The sequence below is a fragment of the Alosa alosa genome, chromosome 17, assembly GCF_017589495.1.
Source record: "Alosa alosa isolate M-15738 ecotype Scorff River chromosome 17, AALO_Geno_1.1, whole genome shotgun sequence".
In the NCBI taxonomy this organism is placed as follows: Eukaryota; Metazoa; Chordata; class Actinopteri; order Clupeiformes; family Clupeidae; genus Alosa; species Alosa alosa.
Window position 1 is genome coordinate 8,336,315 of NC_063205.1, and position 20,000 is coordinate 8,356,314.

A 20,000-nucleotide genomic window follows, 5' to 3' on the forward strand; every position below is an offset into this window, starting at 1 on the left:
CCTGGCCCAGTGAAAGAAGGGGAAAAAAAGATGTGAAAAGCAACTAACAGTGAGTTTTTGAACTCAAAATTGTGGCCAGCCAAGACAGAAGACTGAGAGAGACTAAAGCAGTGGTGTGGGGCGGGCCTAGTGGAGAATGGAGACATGACAGGTGGGGCGCCACAAGCAGGAGGAAATGTGTCTTTTTTGTGCCTATCTTTATTCATGGACAAGGAAGATCATTGCATACATACCACATATAGGCATCATAAACAAGCCTACATATACTGTAAATTAAAGCACCATCAGATCATCCAGGGGACTGAGAAGGGAAATGTAACATGAAACCAAAATGTGACAATAATATTTTAACGTTACCATTTAGCTGGGTGATGGGATCAGGTGGGGCTTGACAATTCCCCACCTCCAAAGTGGGGAATGAGGGGAAAGGTTTGAGAACCCCTGCCCTGACTAAAGGGTCTAAGAGCTGAGCTTAGCGGCATGGATGGGCACTTTGGGCAGGCAACCTGCAGATGGATTTATTGCTACAGACCGCATGCAGCTGAGTATAAAAGAAAGTCTGAATCACTCCCATGAAAATACTTCTCACTTCTAACCTGTTTAGCAAAGTGTAGGCTGTGATATCCAACTATGTCAAAGAACCCAACAAAACATTATGAAGAAGAATAGCCTGAAGAGACACACTTGCTGCAAGCCTAATGAGGGTGCATAAAATCAGTAAGTGCAAATACAGTTTAGGCTTCAGCAATCCAGTAGTGACCTCATTTAAGGCTAAACCCATTACAGTTGAGCTATTTGGCAGGAACAAAAATGCTACACAATGTACAACAGCTGGTGCAAGTCTTTATCCAGTAAGTTTCGCTGGCACATTTTAATTATGTTGTTACATGTTGATACGGCTGTGATGTCTTTCAGCATTCATGATATTGTAGCGATCTCACCCTCAGACAAGATTCACCTTTGGTCAGGACGGCCATTTATTGGAACAGGAAGACTCATACGTATACAGACAACTACATAGGGCAACACAGGGGTAGTCTCAGCCGCACATGTAACACACAATAAGGGTTTACCACACACATCAACACGAGGATAAACACATGAGGTACAACCAAAGAGACTAACACGCTAACAAATACACAACATGGTAAACGTAACTACAACTATTATAACCGACATTACACATTCTAGCATTCACTCCCACTGCATTCTGGGAGACACTCATTCAACGTTAAACATGTACATCCACCGACGCTACATAACCCCCTCCCGAGCCATTGTCGTCCCTGGCAATGACAGCTCAGCTCACCGCTCGCGGCTGCGTCGGTGTCATTCAGTGCTTAGTCCAAGTGACCGGAAAGCCTCCGGCTGCACGATAACCCCTCCCGACTGGAAGGGCTCTCGGCTGCCTCTGTCACGTCAGTTCTCCCCCAAACAAGCACCAGACCCGGCCAGACGTGGGTCGTGGTGTCGCTTGGGCCCTCGGTTTCCCGCCTTGCAGCTGTGCTACCTTTAACAGCAGCAAACAGTCCCACTGCAAGCCGAACCCCCGGATACGCTGGAACCCCTGGACGTTCGGTAGCCCCCTCTGGCTACTGTGACAGCTCGTGGCCATTGCCACCTGTCCACAGTGTGCCAATCTCCAGGCGGTCAGCAGTCCACGTCGAGGTCCCTCCTCGCGCTGCCCTCTTGTAGAACTTTTGTCGGCTGTCTCTCGAGCACAACGATGCTCCACTGTGGCGGGAAATGGAGACCCCGACCCTCCCAGCAGGCTCGGGACACACAGGAACTCACACACAACACTTCACAGGAACTCACAACACACACAGACACTTCCGCGACATCAGCCGGGGCCGCTTCCTCCAGCGCTGGCAGCTCTCGTCGGCTGTGCAGGGCTGGTCCCGCTGGTCGCCTGCACAGGTCCCGCGCCGGGCCGGAAGGTCCTCCATCCTCCGCAGTGGCGAGCTCAGCGAGCTGGCTAGTCCTTAAAAGCACCACTGGAACATCTGCTGAGGTTCGCCGCCATCTTGCTGGTCTGGTCTTCGGCCTTTTTCTCCATCTTGATCTGGCGTAGATCTTCGGAGGAACCCATCCCACTTCTGACACCAATGTAGCGATCTCACCCTCAAACAAGATTCACCTTTGGCCAGGACGGCCATTTATTGGAACTGTAGCTTGGAGTTTGCTTTCAAATCTCTCTAACCATCTTGAGAAAAAACAACATAAAGAGTTTGGTGGAGAGCAGACCTCTCAAGTCTCACGCATTGAGCGTGAGACGCACACATTTCAATGACTTCACACGCTCACACGCCACACATGGCATTTCTCACTCCGAGAAATTATTAACTTGCCCGCACATAAATTTCTAAGGGCTATATTTTACAAACGTGTCACATAACGTTGCTGTCTGTGCGCTCATTCAGTTACTAACCTATCGGTCAATCAGAAAATAAGATTTCTCAACCAATCAGGGAATAGTTTTGTTTTGTTGCCGGGCGAACTCTGAGTTTCAGTTTCGTGAGCAGTCTCGGCCTTCGGTGAATGCATAGCGGAGGTGGTAAACGAGGTGGAGTTGGAAGAGAACCAACTGGAGGTGGAAGAGAACAGGATAATCAGGTAATAACTTCATTCATTTCAATCACTCATTAGTTACTATAGTTTTCCTACTCGTTGTTTAAGAACAATATAATTTAAGTGTTCGTTTGAATAGTAGCTTATTGCATAGCCTATTGTTATAGGTCACTTTTAAAATCATGTCATATTATATAATTATATCCTGGCCATGGATGCATTAATCATTGCATCTGTATTCAAAAATGTCGGGTAAAAAGCAATTAAGCATCCTCTCATTCACCCTGAGAGAGGAAAGCCCCCTAAAAGGTCCAGATTAGTGGATGCTCAGAGGTGGTGAAAAGGCCCATTATTGAATTGTTAGTTCCATGTGTCAAATCTTTTTTTTGCAAATCCGAGCAATTATAAATTTTACTGTTGCCCCATTTTGACTTAGGAGGGCATTGCTCCTACATACTTTATCCAATAATCAAATGCCTGCTCTCTTTTGGAAAGCTGAGGCACTGTTGGAAAACAATTAGAATAACTGTGATATACTGACACAAAGTTACAAAGGCTAGATTATTCTTTTCTTTTTCTACCGGATAACAAGCACCTTTGAACTGACCACATTTCAGCCCTCTAGGTCTTGACTTGATATGACTTGAGTCCTAGCATTAGGTCTTGTCATGTTGTGTGCAAAAGTAGATCAATATAGAATGACAACATGAGTAACCTACTTTAGACTATTATTTGCCAAGGTATACTCATGCATTTTGTAAAATGCCCTATGAAAACTCCCTATAAGACTTTGGGTTATCCAAAATGCATACTGGCAATCAAATGCTTACTGCATATTATGAACCCCTTATAAGCATAATCTTTCAAATGAAAGGTAATACTCTGAAGTTTAATGCTTGCATTTGGATTGTAGGCTACTTCAGGTTCTGATATGACTACACTAAATGTGGAATAATTACAAAAAATACAAATCTATACAATTTCTATTTCAATTCAATTTCTGCACAACTAATATTGGATCAACTGGTAACCGACCTGGGGCTGGTGTATGCTAGCTGGTGATGCTAGTTGCTTGTGTAAATCCTCACACCCCTAACCTTAAGAACGGCTCTAACCGCTCAGTTGGAAGCTTGGGCTTTTAGCTCAGTGGTTAGAGCGCTCGACTCCTATGCTCGACTCCCATGCCGGTGTGTGTTGAGGTGGCGGGTTCAAGGGCCGTGAGCAGCTGACGAAACGACCTCTGTTACACTGGAACATCTGAAGGCATATTAATAACAGCAACAAAAAGTTGTAGTATTATTAATGAAACACCCCCATTCTCGCCAACCAACCCGTCTGACCAGCCACCCCTTTAACCCTCGGAGGGGGGTCTCCCTCTTGCCTGTCCTCAAAACTTGAGAGCCCTGGTGGAGAGCAAGGTAGCAGAGATCATGAGGTTGATACACACCTACTGTACTCAACAGTCACTAACATGTAGGCTCCCTTTGCAATTCAACTTCAGTGTTTAAAATGGGCAATCAGTTGTCACTTGGAGAAACTGTTGGAGAGAGGATATTCGTCCACACATGCCCTGGGCATTGTTTGTTTTAACCTCCATCTTGTTCTATGCGTCTCCTTTACAATGACGCCCTTCTTCACACACACAGTATGTCTGAATAGGAGAAGGTAGCATGCTGTCTACACCACCAGACCTCAGGACACAATTGTTTTCAGGCTGACTCTCCAGATGTTTAGTCACATAGTCATTTCTTTGGTATTTATGATAGCTTTCCTTTGCCATGAAAACCTGCCATCGGATTATATCCCTCCTGTCTTGTCGTCTGGTGTATCTGTGTATAAGTGTGTGTGTGTGTGTGTGTGTGTATAAGTGTGTGTTTATGTATGTGTTTATATGTGTGTGTGTGTGTGTGTATGTGTGTAGTGTTGTTGGTACCATCAGGCCCTGTGCTGCCTCTCTCCTCCACAGCCCTTCTGTAGCGCCTCTCCTCCACCGGACCGTCCTCCCGTTGGCTTGCTCCGCCGGGCGCTGCCTGGTCTGCTCCGCTCACAGATATTTACTGAGACAGAGCGGGTGCCAGCAAACGGACTAACAATGATAATTGCTCCCATCTGGTCTGCGTGCAGCTGTCAGACAGGCTTTCAGTTAATCTGAGGAATTAGTCTGAGAGCATTCAGTATGCGGTAATATGAAATATCATTGCCTTTTCTCCACCCACTGGCACGTCCCCTTACTGGTGGTATTTGGAATTAATGCAATACTGCAAAGTGACCTGCATCCCCACTACTTTGAGTTTAAGTGAAAAATAATTTCCCTGATGAGTTTGAGTGCTATCTTTACAAATTGCCGCATGTGGAGTATTGAGAAGGGGCATTATAGGGAAATGTATATATTTACATTGAAAGAAATGTTTTATGACTGAAATGTTTTATTCTGAGCGTTTTATCACAGATTTCATATACATTAACAGATTATTGAGCAGAAATCAGGGGAAGTGGTCGTGGATGATGTACGTGTCCTGAGTTGTGAACTTTCTCATCTGTCAGTCAATCAGCAACAGAGAAAAAAAGCAGCTTTTAGCACCTGTTGGGGATGTGACACCTTAGCATGGTGTTCACTCTGCCCTTCCCTCTGTCACAGTTACATGGTTCAGAGCGTTTGTGAGAGGAACCAAGATGAGAGAGGACATCACAAACCCATTAGCAACAGGCAACTGTGGAGCCAGACATTTCCACTGAACTCCAAATCTCCAGAGCATTTTTTTCCGTCTTACTCTCTTACAGTACCTCTTTCTCTTTTTCTTTGGTCTTCAGACTCCTGAGAGTTGCTTAAGTGCTGTACCATGAGGTGAAAGTTTGGGGCCAAGTTGATCGCCTCCGCTCCGCCGTGGAGACGAATGTGGGGTGGGGGTGGTGGCGATCAGGTGTGGAACCATCGATACGCACTCGAGCGCGCAGAGCTGTCCTTTCAGATGAAGGACGCTTTTGTGTTGAGCAGCTAGCATTACAGTGAAGAAACCCAAATGCTAGTGAGGTAGGCTACTGTAAGTTGTTGGTTGCACTTTTATTCAAACTTCCTTGGCAATCAGTAATAAACAGTGTAGATGTAAAAATAGTGTAAATTGTGTAGACTATTTGATTACAGTCATTTTCCCGTTATTAACAGCATTGTGGATAAGCTGCAGGACAGTGTTTTATACAAGTTAAAAGAAACCATATTAACTGTCCCTATGTATTAACCTCATAGCTGAAGAAATTTTGCAAACTCAATGTATAAGCTAATAGTATAAAGTAAACTAATATTTGGGAAATTACGGTATTCAAATACTGACCTCATGTTACTTTGCTTAAGAAGCTGTTGCTGGTTCATATACATTACAGTGATGTTTTCAAAATATTTCTCATGACTTCAGGTCAGGACTGTGCTGAAGGGGAGAATCCATGGAATGCACAGATCAAAGGTTTTGGTAAAGGGATGACCTCGCTGGATGAGGTCACCCACACCTGATGGGCAGATCCAGTGGGAAATGTTCACCCAGCATCATGACAGCGATTATCTGCGTTGTCGCTCAGTGGGAGGCTTAACCCTTAAAGGTGTAGGTTTTTGAACATTCTAAGTTCCGCAACAATTGAAGGTTCTAAAAATTCTATGTTGAATTCAATGAACCCAGATATTCTTTAGAATGTTCATTTCTCAACATTCCCGTCGGTATTCCTTTAAGGGTTAAGAGTGTGAAACGCTGAGTGGGTCTGGTGTGCTAGAAGACGGGGCCATGGAGCCACTAGGGTGCCCCCTCTCCAGCCCTCTCTCACTCTCTTTCTCACCCTTTCTTTCATTCCACTGCTCCCCGTGCACAGTGGGAGATATGCAAGGTGACACATGGGCCAACATCATTCCTTCTACCAGTGACCTTGCTTAGAAACAGAGGGTGTGTGTCTGTGTCGTGTGCTCATGTGTTAAGGTTGTATCCTCTCTCAAGGGGGCAGATGTGCACATACAGCAAACACACACTTACATGGCACTAACACCCATTTTCTATTGTTTCCTGATATGTGTCTCATTTAATAGGTGCTTATAAGTGAAAGCTTGCTAGATTTGTGCTTGGACTCTTAATGATACACACATTACTGTACATTCCTTCTATCTTATTCCAACAGCAGTGTTTCCCATACATTGACTTATTTGTGGCGGCCCACCACAATATCAACATTGACCACCACACAATGATTTTCCAGGTTGTACTAAATTGTGCTTAAATCTGGTTAGCATCATAACCACGCTGTGCTAATTTGTTAAAAACTGTTGTATTCAAGTTAATTCTGCAAGCCAACCACCACAAATGGAATTCAATTCTGTGGGAAACACTGAACAGTGACACTTAATAAACATTCATTACTTTTGCACCAGGTTTATTTCCCCGTATAGGTGTTTTAATTATATCTTCCTGGCTTGAATTGCCACTTTAATTATATTTGATGGTCACAAGCTAATTTATTTTTCCAATGAAATGAGAGTATTGCTCTCTGTGAAGTCTAATACCAGTCACTCCCTCTTTCTTCTTTGTGTCACAGCATCCTCCCATGTGAGGCTGAGGAAGAGATGGCAGGAAGGTGTGTGTGTGTGTGTGCATTATTAGCTGTGTGTGTGTGTGTGATTATTGGCTTCTGACTGGAGGCAGAGTGTTCAGGATTGTATGTGACAGTTGTCTTGAGGTAACAGGTATGCATGCTAATGTACTGAACTTCATAAACTTAATTATACCCTCAAGGATACATGAAAATAGACACACACACACACACGGAAGAAAAAGACAGACATAAAAAAGACAAGACCCAAAGTATTTTTTTCATAATAAAGTTTATTCTATATTACAAATAGTATTTTGTTCTTGACTGCAAAATAGGAATGCATTATATTTACATACACAGGTATACAATTAATTATAACAAAGTTAGAGAAGCTCGCCTTTTTCCCACCCGGTGTCCTGCCTTTTTGTTCCTTTTGTTTGTTTGTTTGTTTGTTTGTTTGTTTGTTTTCCCTCCTGTTAACAGGAATCGCATGATCAAATCTGGACATAGCAAAAGTCTTTTCTCCCGTGTTTCTGGAACACCTGCTATAACACTGAGCTCTAGAAGGACGCTTTTAAGTTCTTAAGAAACGTTTAAGGTGGAAGCTTTATCTGATCACTTGGACTAGAGGTAAGGTGGAGGGGTGGGTGGGTGGGTTGGTCAGTCCACATGGACAGTGACCGCTGCAGCGTTACATGGAAAATGAATCACAGGGCTGAATCATGAGGAGGTGCCAAGGATGGTCAGAAATGTCAACAACAAGGACTAAAGTGGAAAACCTTTTTTTTTCAATAGGACAAAAGGATTTCAATAACAAGCCAATTCAATAAATACACATATTATACCATGTACCATTCACATAGTGGGGTGATTATCCCTGCCTTGTTTGAGGGTCATTTTGAATTTGTAAATATTTGGTGACATCCTCAAACAACCACATGACTAAGCCCCTTAACCCAAAGGGCGTAATGATATACAACATACTGCACTCTTTTCAACTGGAGACATGTGAACTGTTGAAAAAACAAAAAAACAAAACAAAAAAAAAAACATTTCAGTTGCAAACACATTTTTTTTTAAAATAGCAGATTTCAACATAACAAATACAGAAATTACAAATGAGAGCAGAAACCTAATTCTGATGTCTAAATAAAACTAAATTCTACTTTGTGGAAAAAGAAATCAGTGCATGGAAGGCAAACCCAGCAGTGGTAAGTTGCTACATCTGAGATCCACTCACACAAATGTAACAAAGCAACTCTAAAGGAACAAAAAAACATACAATAAATTATAAAAAACACTTCTTCTAATTTAAGTCCATAAAATACATATATCTTTCATTTATATCCTCATAGTTTACAGGGAAAACTCTGTAATATGTAAACTATACAGGGAGGAAGAACAGAACTAAATTGTTAGAGCAGTTTTCAGACTGCTTCATTATAGCCCCTAAGCAAGTTTTAGAGCATACCTTGAGGAAATCAGTCAGCATTCATCTATTAAGTTGATGGTAGCTGTCAATTCATTGAAAGACATCCTACCTGTGAGAAAATATCTGCTTTCATGAACCATTGGTAATGGAATAGTATCAGAGAGACGATCCAAAAAAATAGGAGAGGAGAGTTTGGTGTGTGTCATCTCAAAAACTTTTCTAGTATTGTTCGATAAATAGGTTTGATTGCAAGGCAGTTCCATTTCATTACATCCAAATAAGTCAACATGCAAGGGTATATACTATATCTGTTTAAAGGTACCATCTGTAATACGAAAACAAAAATATTTGATTTTTAATACTTCCACCAAACATAGTATTTGATGGCTGAATGGGTGTACTGGGATAAAGTTTCCACCTTAACGAAAGTTAAGTTTCCACCTTAACGAAAGTTTCCACGTGACTATCCTCTTTTTTCCATTTCCGTCTGTTTCTGAGCAAAAGAAAGAAAAGAACACATCCACATCATCATGGCAAGGCTTATTTTCTCTAGATTCCATTTTTTTGTTCTTTTTTGTAGATTTTTTTTTGTTCATTTTTAATTGAAGTACATGCGCTTAAAAAGCCAATAAAGACCCAAGGTGGACCTAGGCCGGTCTTCACACATTCACATCACCACATGGGGCACGTTGTCAAGGCAAAAGAAAGGTGAAAGGTCAACGGAAAGGAGGGCGGCTCTAATCGTCTCTCTCTGCCGTACGTCGGCACTGGGCACGTTTGATTATGCTGTCGTCGTTTGTGTCATTGTGTTGTGTAGTCCAGTTTTTGTTTGTCACGTTACGGCTTTTGTCAATGTGCTTGTGTTGAAGTTCAGCTCTTGAGGCAGGTGGAGGTGGTCGTCCCGGAAGGGGAACAGACTGAGCTTCCGGGGCGGGAGTGTGGGAGAACCCCAGCCCCAGTCGGAAGTCTCCACCATTGTGCAAAAAGAGACTGAGTCGGAGAGAGATAGAGATAAGGAGCGAGCGGTGTGCCGAGCCAGGAGCAGTGGGGAAACGGAACACGGCACATGCCAGTATTCCACCGCAGCCCTTTCGAATCGCACACACTGAGGTCACGAAACTTGACAGTATGTTTTGTTTGTCTGTTTTTCATGGTTCCCCCCTCTGTAGCTTCAGACTGGACTCATAATAGGGAGCGGAGCGGTTAGGGGAGCAGTATTGGGAGAAAGGTGTGGATAGTTTTTGTCATAATCATCCCCTGTTCTTTCCTTTCCTCCTTCGTGGCACTTTTTTTAGTTTCTTTTAAGCAAATGTCTTTGTTTTTTTTAAATATAATTCGGACTCCTTTGGTTTTTTCTGCTGACCGAGTTGTTCATTTCCAAAAAGTCACACATAGATCTATCCAGTGACAATCACAGTCCTCCGCTGTGGCAGTGTGAAGAGGCAGTCTCGTACAATCAGCATGGGGTCAAGGGGTCAAATTCAACTGCGCCATCATCTGCATGCCACACCCTTGTCCTTTTTCAATTGAAGGTGGGACTCACTGATGGTGTCCCTGTTCTCAGTTCATTATACACATTTTTGTCCTCTAGGTCGTTCCCTCATGAAGTTTCCCAGGCCAATTAAAGATAAACTGGCTGTTGGATCTGTGCTTTAGTTTTTAGACCAGTGAGTCTTCATCCATTAGCAAAAGGGTACAAGGGGAGATCAGGTGGGAAGGAAGGAAGAGTTTGGGCCGAGGAGAGGAGGGAGAGGAGGGGAGAGGAGGGCAGTGGAGAGCCGAGAGAAAGAAGGACAAGAGAAAGGCAAGAGAAGGTAGAGAGGAGTTTGCCCTTCTGCTGTGGAGTGAAGTCAGGTCACTGAGGTTGGGTTGGATGTGTGCTTCCTCTGGTGGGATCGAAAAACCTTGGCATGTCCTCCATGCATTGTTGATTAGCGGGAGCATTCTTTGAATTTCACATTGCACACAAGCCAATCAGGTGGGTGCATGGAGTGTATATGGAGGAGCTCATTTACAAGGGATTAATTTTTTTGTGGGGGTGTGGGGGTGCGGGGGTTGAGGGGGACACATTTTGCTGATGCCACACAAGGACTCTCTTTTTAAGTTTTACACAGTCAAGAGTCCAAGGAGTTCAAAACAAAGTCTAGAAGCACTACCCAACTCCTTAGAAACCCTACTATTGAGTCTTTTGAACACATGTCAATCTCAATCACATGTAAATGTGGGATTTTCATTGGAGACACTTCACAGATCTCCACCCACGCAGATATGTAGAATTCAGGTGACTTGTAGAAGGTACCTTTGTAAACTCCATTCAATGTTGTTTGTTGTTTGCGATAAATGTCCTTGTAGATGGTCATAGGTTCTGCAGTCCTTGTATGCATGAACAATTCCCTTGTCTTGCATTTCTGATGAATTTTTAAGGTTCTACAAATAACTGGACTCTATAAGTAGCTACGATCACTACCCTAATCATAAAAGTCAGAACAAATTGAACAGCCGACATGGCGGTTTCAAAGACTTCGCTATCAGTGTTATTTTTGAAGGCAACATAAACATGACTGCTTTCTCGCTCTCTCCACCAGTTGAGGGTCAAAAAGAGATAGGTCCACGGACAACCTTGCTCCCTCAATGGCCCACAACTTCTTCTATATTGCGGCACAGAAACACAACCTTCCCCACAATTGCATCTTGGGAAATGTGGTCCTTGGTGCCGCAGCCCTCTAGCCCCTTCGCCTCTACTTATCTAGGAAGCAGAGCTAAAGTGATGCAAAAGTTTGTTTGTTTGTTTGTTTGTTCGTCTGAGTGGGAAGATAAAAAGGAACTGCTTGTAGTCTCTTTTTCTGGGGATAAACGGAAAGATGAGATAGATGGACAGGTTCTTCGCTCAGGCACGGCGCGGTTTCTCTGACGGATCTCCCAGTGTGCTCTGGGAAATGCGGTCCTCAGCTCTCATGGCTCATGAGGGTGACCACCCCTTCCAGATTCTGGGCCAGCTTCTGCTTCCTGGCAGAGTCGTCCTGTTGTAGCGCACACACAATCTGCCAGAAGGAGGGGGGGCACTGAGTTAGTCACACACACAGAGAGAGAGGCCACAATACATATCCTCTAGCCCACATTCAACTTCCATTTATATGCAAAACTAATGACTCTAAACTGCCATTTTCTGTGGTATGGCTTTATTGCATGTTGTATGGCTGTAGGACAAGACTTGATTACCCTGTTATGAAATACTATCTAGGAACAACATCAGTGGAATTATATAGATGATTTGGTGATTAGATGGTTGATTTTAGTTTTTCTTTTCTGTATGTAAATTACTGATATGTTATAGCAGTACTAAATAATCGGTATGTAGTTTGTATGAATAGTATCTGATGGGCAGGAGGAGGACAGTGCCTTTATTATAAGTGCTACTTTATATAAGCATACAATTCCTTGCATGCAAATTATAAACATGCCAAAACAATGACAGTCATAGTAAAGAAGATGCTTGTCATGCTCAATACTGCTCATAGTGCAGGGCAGTAATTAATCTGAAGGATGAACACAGCACGCCATAGCAGGGTTCTGAGACTGGGAGCTTATCTAACTGAATCAATGGTGGCTTGTTGCCTTGGTGATAGTGTATTTTAGAATGTGTGTCAGTCTGTAAACGCACTCAAAAACACACGCACACACACACACACACACACACACACGTACACACAGTGGCATAAACAGATATGAAACACGTACCTCCTCAGCGTATTTGCCCACATAGGAGTAGATCTCGCTGAGGGCGCTCATGGAGTTGAACTCGTTCATGTGCATACAGGACTGCTCAGCCAGGTAGGCATTCATATCCTGGTCACTGATCGCTTGCATCTTATTGATGTCAGAATAGTACCTGTGTGACACACACACAAGAAAGAAACAAGAAAGAGAATTACGTTCAGGTTAACAGCACTATGGACAAACACAAATATATCATTCATATACAAAAGCTCAGCTCAACACAAACACAAGTATATCATCCATATATAAAAGCTCAGCTCAACACAAACACAAGTATATCATCCATATACAAAAGCCCAGCTGAACATAAGCATATGACTTATGAAACGTATCATCCAGGTACAGAGGCTGAACTGCAGCTGTATACAGTATTCTCATTATGTTTTAATACTGCGTTGTCTCTGCCCACCATGCCTCTTTTAGCCGGTTAAGGCGAGGCGGAGGCTGGTGAGAAGCAGACTGACAGCTGTCTCCTCTCACTGTGGCGCGCTCACGCTCACTGGCACTCAGAGGCTGAGGCGAGTGGCTGCGACTCTTAATAAGCCTGTGCCTGTGAAACACTAGTTTCACAGAGCGACTGCCGCAATTTCCCTGCCTTTGAGGAGAGCGGCTCTTCACGCACGCACACACACACACACACACACACACACACACACACACACACACACACACACAGAAACATGTTCACACCCAGAGGTGCAAAACAATGTTGTTTTGTTCCATGCAAACCTGTGCGTAGAGGCCCACATGTTTTGCTATAGGAACTTTTGATATAGGAATGTGTACACCCACACATTGCATACTCAGACACGCATATCACCTACTGTAAGATGTCAGACATGCACACACCCACACACACTTCATACATGGAAGACAAAAAAGTATTCTTAACTTCAGAGCCTCTGAATTCACACACATACATAAACACAGGATCACACACATAAACGCAAGCACACACACACACACACACACACACATGTACATACACACACACAAGCATATGCCATCTTACTCTAGTGTGGGTCGTTGTAAGGAAGTGGCTGAGGAGGAGAAGCAATCAGTCACTGTCAACAGCAGCTGCCGTTGCTCCGTCAGCTCCTTAATTAAAGCTGGCCATTTACATTTTTAATTCCTGCCGCATGCTGCCTCCTGGACACCCCCAAACCCTCCAGACAACTCTTCTGTGTGTGTGTGTGTGTGTGTGTAAGTGCCAAGACACCCGGGAGACCAGAGTGGACAAGTTGAGTGACAGGTGGGTGTTGCAGTGCACCACAGGTCCATTAGAGGTGACAGGGAAACAGAGAAAGTGTAAGACACACGTGCCAACACGCACACACAACACACACACACACACACACACACAGCTCAATCACTACACCTCTGGGGCAAAGTGCCAGTCACGATGTGTGTGAAAGAGAAAGGAGGTCTGAATGGCCTTTTGGAGTACTTTTATTACACAAAAAACTTACGAGCAAATGAGAGAGTGGTGTCTGCCTGACCATAAAGCCCAGACAGCATATGCAGGCCATTCAGTTTTGTCATATGCCACCCCTGATTAAAAATGCAACATGTCCGTCATCCCCAAGGGCATGCAGCTCCATTACACTCCGCCACACACACACACACACACGCGCATCCTCCATGCACCACCCTATCACACATTTCAATTAAGCCATCCCCACCTTCCAGGTAAAGTGACTCAAGTCTCATGGTGCATTTATGAAGACATGAGCTGGATCAAAGGATGGAGTGTGTGTTGTCCTTGATTTTCCTCTTTCCCTCTTTCTCTCTGTCTCTCTCTCTCTCTCTCTCTCTCTCTCTCCCTCCCTCCCTGTCTTTCTTTCTTGTTCTCATTTCCCCGGTGATTGTGCGTGTTGTTTAGCTTTCATGTTTGTCTGTCTTCACCAGCCTCAGCGTCCCAAGTGCATGTGAAGAGAGGGAGGCAGAGGGAGGAGGTGAAAGACGTGAGGAGCGAGGGATGAATGAGCGTGCCTTCACACTTCCCCTCCTGTAGCGCTGATGTGAACGGTGCCTCGCTGACCACAAGTCAGCCTCAGCCTCTCAGGCCAGTGGACACAGCCTCATGAAGGACTTCTCAGCAGCCTTGCTACCAGAACCTTTTTGTGCTTGATTTGCAATTAAAAATCTGTTAAAAAGGCCTTGTATTCCTTGTTGTGTGTGGTGATAAACTGTAGAAATCATTTCCAGGCGTGTTTGACTTTTTCAATTTAATTTTTATGTTTTGTCACACAGAATATCTTGCGCAGAAAATTTCAATCTAAGGAGCAATGTTGCTAAATTAGCCCAAATTTGTACAAAACACCATTATTAATTCCCAAGGTACTTAATGGAACAATGCATTGTGATTCATTTCATGGCACTAATCAAGTGAAGGTTTCCTCTGCAAGGAGAGAAAAAAAAAATCATCATCGCTCCTGTCTAGACGGGCTAATCATACCTTGATGACAACGCAAACACTCATCTTTCAGCACTCACACTGAAACATAATTATAACCCTGTAAGGGTTTTTTTCCACACTTACTCAACTGGAAATGGGAGGCATAGCCCAATATTGTTTTGCTGACATTTAATTCAGAGGTGGATAACTGCCGGGGCGTCCCATAAATAAGTTCTCATGTGCAAATGAGGACAGGGGCTGCGCATGATTGCCAGGGGGGTAATTTACTGGAAGCCTGTCTTCCTGTCAACATCCACTGGTGCTACTGTCACACGTTATAGCACACACACACACACACACACACACACACACACACACACACACACACACACACAGGCCAGTTACAGAGGTGTGAGAAAGGGACAGGTTGTTCTTTATGATCTAACTTCAGAGTTGAATGTGTGTGAGGGAAGGGAGTCGGATGGTGGAGGACATGCTGCTGTGTGCACGAAACAAAATTTGTCAAACCTCCTCGTCTGAGACTCTGCAGCAGGGCACTAGACTAGCCAGCACACATTCATAATGGTATTTCTCTCTGAAGGCCACTTCTTGTTTAGTGCAGACAGCAAGACAAACACACACACAAACAAAACTATCTGAGCTATTTTAATGTGGGGAACCAAATGTCTAGCTGAATGCCAGCTGAGAGAATGTAATAACATTTCGGTTTCATGAAAATCCCACTGAGGCTTTTCACCGCTGAGCATTTTCAGCACCAGGATGATCATCGCCGCAGCAGAAGATTGCTAATATTCCCACATTTGGACTGTTTGGGACGTGATTCACTCTTACGTTAGCATTACTCTCTCTCTCTCTCTCTCTCTCTCTCTCTCTCTCTCTCTCTCTCTCTCTCTCTGAACAATGACTAATTGCGCGGGCCTGATAAAACAGCTGATCTTTGAGTCCCAGCAGGATCTCAGCACACCAGAGCTGCACTCCATCATCCAGCTGCCTGCATCACACATGCACACACACACAAACATACACACACACACACACATCGAGTCTCATTGGGAGACGTGCTAAAGCTTCGCTCATCCATATTCAAAGCAGGGCCTTTCCCCCTCATCATCTCTCCAAACAACCCATAGATCACGGCGGACAGAAACTATAAAGCCGGCCAGCTCATGTGTAGATTAGGGTGGAGCACGCGTAAAAGATGCCTCGGGGAGGCATACATCAGACAGCCCGAGAATTGTGGCCATGTTTGGGTTTCTCATGCCCCCCTACAAACACACACACACACACACACACACACGCACACGCACGCACGCACGCACGCATTCACATACACACACACCCCCCTAAGACATACCCTTCCCCCCAAATCCATCCTCCTGCCCCAGGCAAGTGTGCGGGGCCAAGAAATAAACACTTCTTCTACGCGCCACATGGGTATGATATTTTATTCAGCACGGCTACCCTATCACAAATAAACACAATAAAAATGCTCATTTTTAACAAATCACCTTGGCCCTTGCAAGAACAACCCCTGCTCTTGCGTCTGAGAGAGGCGCTGACGCCCACTGTCCTTTCACCGTGAGGTACTGACTTGACGTTGGGCTTTTTCTCAGTCTGTATTTCTGCTTTTGAAATGTACTCAGTGGGGTCATAAATCAAAACACCACCCCACTGCTTCACTGCCTGTGAAATCCACCATTAACCTCACAGCAACCAGCACGAAGCAGCACCGGCTAACTGAGCTGATTTCCCCCTTCACATCTCCACCATCAGGAGCTGTGAACACATCATGCACAGACACCTATAGGGCATATAGGGAGATGTAGATGTAGATGTACACACTCACACACATGTGCACCTCACGCACACACACACACACACACACACACACACACACACACACACACACATGTTCATCACGTACAATATGCTTGCACAGACAAGACAGACACCCCAATAAACAAACACCCGGTCCAGTGCTCACCTCTCCACCCAGCTCTTGTAGCTGGGGATGTCCTTGGCGTAGAGCAGCTTGTTGGAGGGGGAGTCTTTGCCCAGGCGGTGCTCCGAGGTGGAGCAGGAGTCCATGAAGGTCTGGGCCACCACCGACAGGCAGGCGTCCGTGATGCTGCTCTTGTGGATGTCGAAGACAAACTGGGGGTTCTTAATGACGTTCACCCAGAAACGCAGAGGTAGGCTGCAAACACACAAAACATAGAACATAAAACACCACTCAGGATCAGCATCAACACTGTGGCATGGCCTCAGTGAAAGGCAAGCGATGTCAGGCAAGCAATATGCTTCCAATATGCTCCCAATAAAAGTAAAGCCAAATGTTTCTGTTGTCATTAACAAATGACCCATGGCAATGCTGGCACAGCGTCAGTGATAAATCATTAATTCATTTTGTGGTAACATAAAAAAAACAAACAAAGAATGAAAGTTTGCTTGTGTGACCTAGTGTGAACAGACTGAGCGGCAGAGATGATTACCTCCATCAAAAACAGCTCTGTGCCTTTTGTGATAACGGCCACGGCATAGAGGCACGCATAGCAATGGAGGTGAGTGGCTGCTGGCGCTGTGGCCTGGTGGAAGTCATTTTTCTTGTGTGTGTGTGTGTGTGTGTTTTAATAAGAGAGCCTAATCTGTGAGTGAAGGAAACAGGGGGGCCTTTCTGGCGTCTGTGTCTCCGTCTGGTTTGTGGCACAGACTGCCAGACGTACAGTACACCACTTCCAGTCATTCGTTTACATCTGGCATTCATCTTGTGTGCCGTGTAACACATGGCACACAAGGCAGCACAGAAACACACACACACACACACACACATACATACACACACACACACTGATATGGGAGCTACACACCTGCCGAAGCCTGTTTAGTGATATACAGTTGTGTGTCAAAAAACTAAGACCAGAACAGTACATTCTGAGTTCATGTGAGTTTCCTTCTGCCTTGTGTTTAGTACATACCACTGTGGTCTCTGAGTTCACCAGGATAATAAATATTTTAATATTTTAATATTTAATATTTTAATCCCCATGTTACAGTGGAGCTCTACGTTATGGATGTGTGCTGGGCTATCTATGTCACAGGAAAGTGCAGGGCAGGTATACACCTGCATTTGAATAGCACCCTGTCCTTCATGACAGGGCAAGGAAAGAGGATTTGAGGTAAGAGGAGAGAGAGAGAGAGAGAGAGAGAGAGAGAGAGAGAGATGAGATGGAGAAGAGAAACAGAGAGAGAGGGAGAGAGAGAAAGAATGAGAGAAAGTAAACCTGGCATTGTGAATCCAAATTAATCTGGGTGAATCTCTGGGGATTACGAGATGAGATCAAAGGGATATTACCACGGCAACAAAGGAGCCTTGATTGTTGGCAATCTGGTGCAGCTGGCCAGGGCCGTCTGCACTACCTCTAGGGGGAGGTGAGGGTCAAAGAGTGCCCAATGACTCACAATTACGCACAATATAGTTTATGATAATGCAGGACTCTGGAGGAGGACACGGAACATGGGAGATATTAGGACAGGTGCCAAAATGTGTGAGTCATACTAATCAGGAGGTAAGAGCAGGATGGTGTCACATTCAAATATGCCCCCCCGCTGAGCTCTGTATGACGCACATCATAAGCAGTGCTTGGACTACACTTAATGCCCTCCATCACTGATCTGAGGCAGACGTTTGACTTTGATTTATGTCGAGCAATATTAAGGTCAGGGGTCAGACAGCTGATCCTGAATCGGCCGGTGCTGATTGGCATGGGCGCTGTAATAGCTGTAACACCGTGCCAGTGACTGGGACAGTGCGCACGCCACTCCGACCTGAAAGGGAGGCAACAGACTCAGATGTCTGTGGCACCAGAACTAATCCGTATCTCAGCTGTGTGTGCTGATCCAAATACACAGACAGTGTAGAAACCAAGCAGGTCGGTGATCCGACTATCCGATATCTCCCCCTCTGAGACCTGCCTTACTGAAGGCAAGATAAGGGCATTCAAACCCTCTCTGTACTAAAACGAGGAGTAATTTGGGCCAAAGGAGATGCCAAGCAGGGATCTGAGATGGCTGTGAAACAGAGCTACTCCAGAAGATAAAAGAAATTCAAAATCAAAAGATTCTGACCACTTTTACTGTCAACTAGCGATACCTCCACGCTGCAGCAAATCGGCACGAGGGCTAATCTGGAGGGGGAGGCAGAGGCGGCCCAGAGGGCCATCAGTCCAACGTCTCACTCCGCCAAGCCACTTTTATCCTTCCAGTCACTCGGCCTAATTAATGACCCACGCAAGGGGCTTCCTGCTCGAATACACGCAGCTAGAACTTCTCATCTCAAACCTACTGGAACATTCTCTCCCTGGCTCACTGCGGTGGCAACAGAGTGAGAGAGAGGGAGTGAGAGTGAGAGGATGTTATTATTAGGCTCTCAAATCTCAATGGGCGAGGGCATCAGTCCTGCAGCTGACAGTCACATGTGTAAAAAGCGGGATCATGAGCATGGCATTGTGGGAGGGATGCGTGAGTGGTTTGGGGGGAGCTGGTGTGGGTGGTGGGGTTGCTCAGTGGGCATGTGTGTCATGATAAATGGCTCTTTAACGCACCCCCTCTCTCGCGTGCGAGCCCATCCATTAGTGTCTGATGTGAGCTCGACCCCATGGCGCTCGCCGAAAACACTTAGCGTGCTTACAGATGGCATAATAAGACAGCTCAGGAGCAGCGAGGGTGAGAAATTAAGATCATAAAGCACAGCAAATCGCCTCTCGGAATACCCCCCCTCCTTCTCCTCTCCCCCTCTTCTCTTCTCCTCTCCCTTCCTTCTCCTCCGCTCTTTGCACTTCTGTTTCCTCTCCTCCAGCCGCTCCCAGCATCAATTTCAGCCTACAGCCCCCATGGTCCTGTGGGGCAGCCATGAGTGATGCATGATGGGAGCTTGGCAGAGGGGGGCTAATGAAGGATTAGCATTCGTTTACCACCTTGCCGAGTCCCCCCTCACTCTCTCTCTTTCCACCTCTCCCTCTCTCAGTCTCTCTCTCCATCTTTCACTCACTTGTTAATCCACTGGCCATATGTTTAACCCTCATACCTCTAGCAGATGACGCCGCAGAGGGTGAAATTCATTCTGGGAGCGGCTGTGGCAAGGGTCTCACCATGGCAACGGCCATGGCAACGGGCACGTCCACGGCGACAGCATCTCCCGGTGATGGTGCCTAATCTGTGGAGAGAGGCTTGCCTCCG

At 45.1% G+C, this 20,000-nt stretch overlaps 1 protein-coding gene across 1 annotated transcript in view; it reads right to left on the reverse strand.

Moving 5' to 3' along the window:
* Positions 1-8,226: 8,226 nt before the first annotated feature.
* plxna4 (plexin A4) overlaps positions 8,227-20,000 on the reverse strand; it is a 260,400-nt gene continuing 248,626 nt past the window's right edge. The window contains 3 exon segments of the mRNA XM_048268791.1: positions 8,227-11,610; positions 12,308-12,458; positions 16,750-16,962. Of these exon segments, the coding sequence (XP_048124748.1) occupies positions 11,515-11,610; positions 12,308-12,458; positions 16,750-16,962 (460 nt within the window). The 3' untranslated portion in view covers positions 8,227-11,514.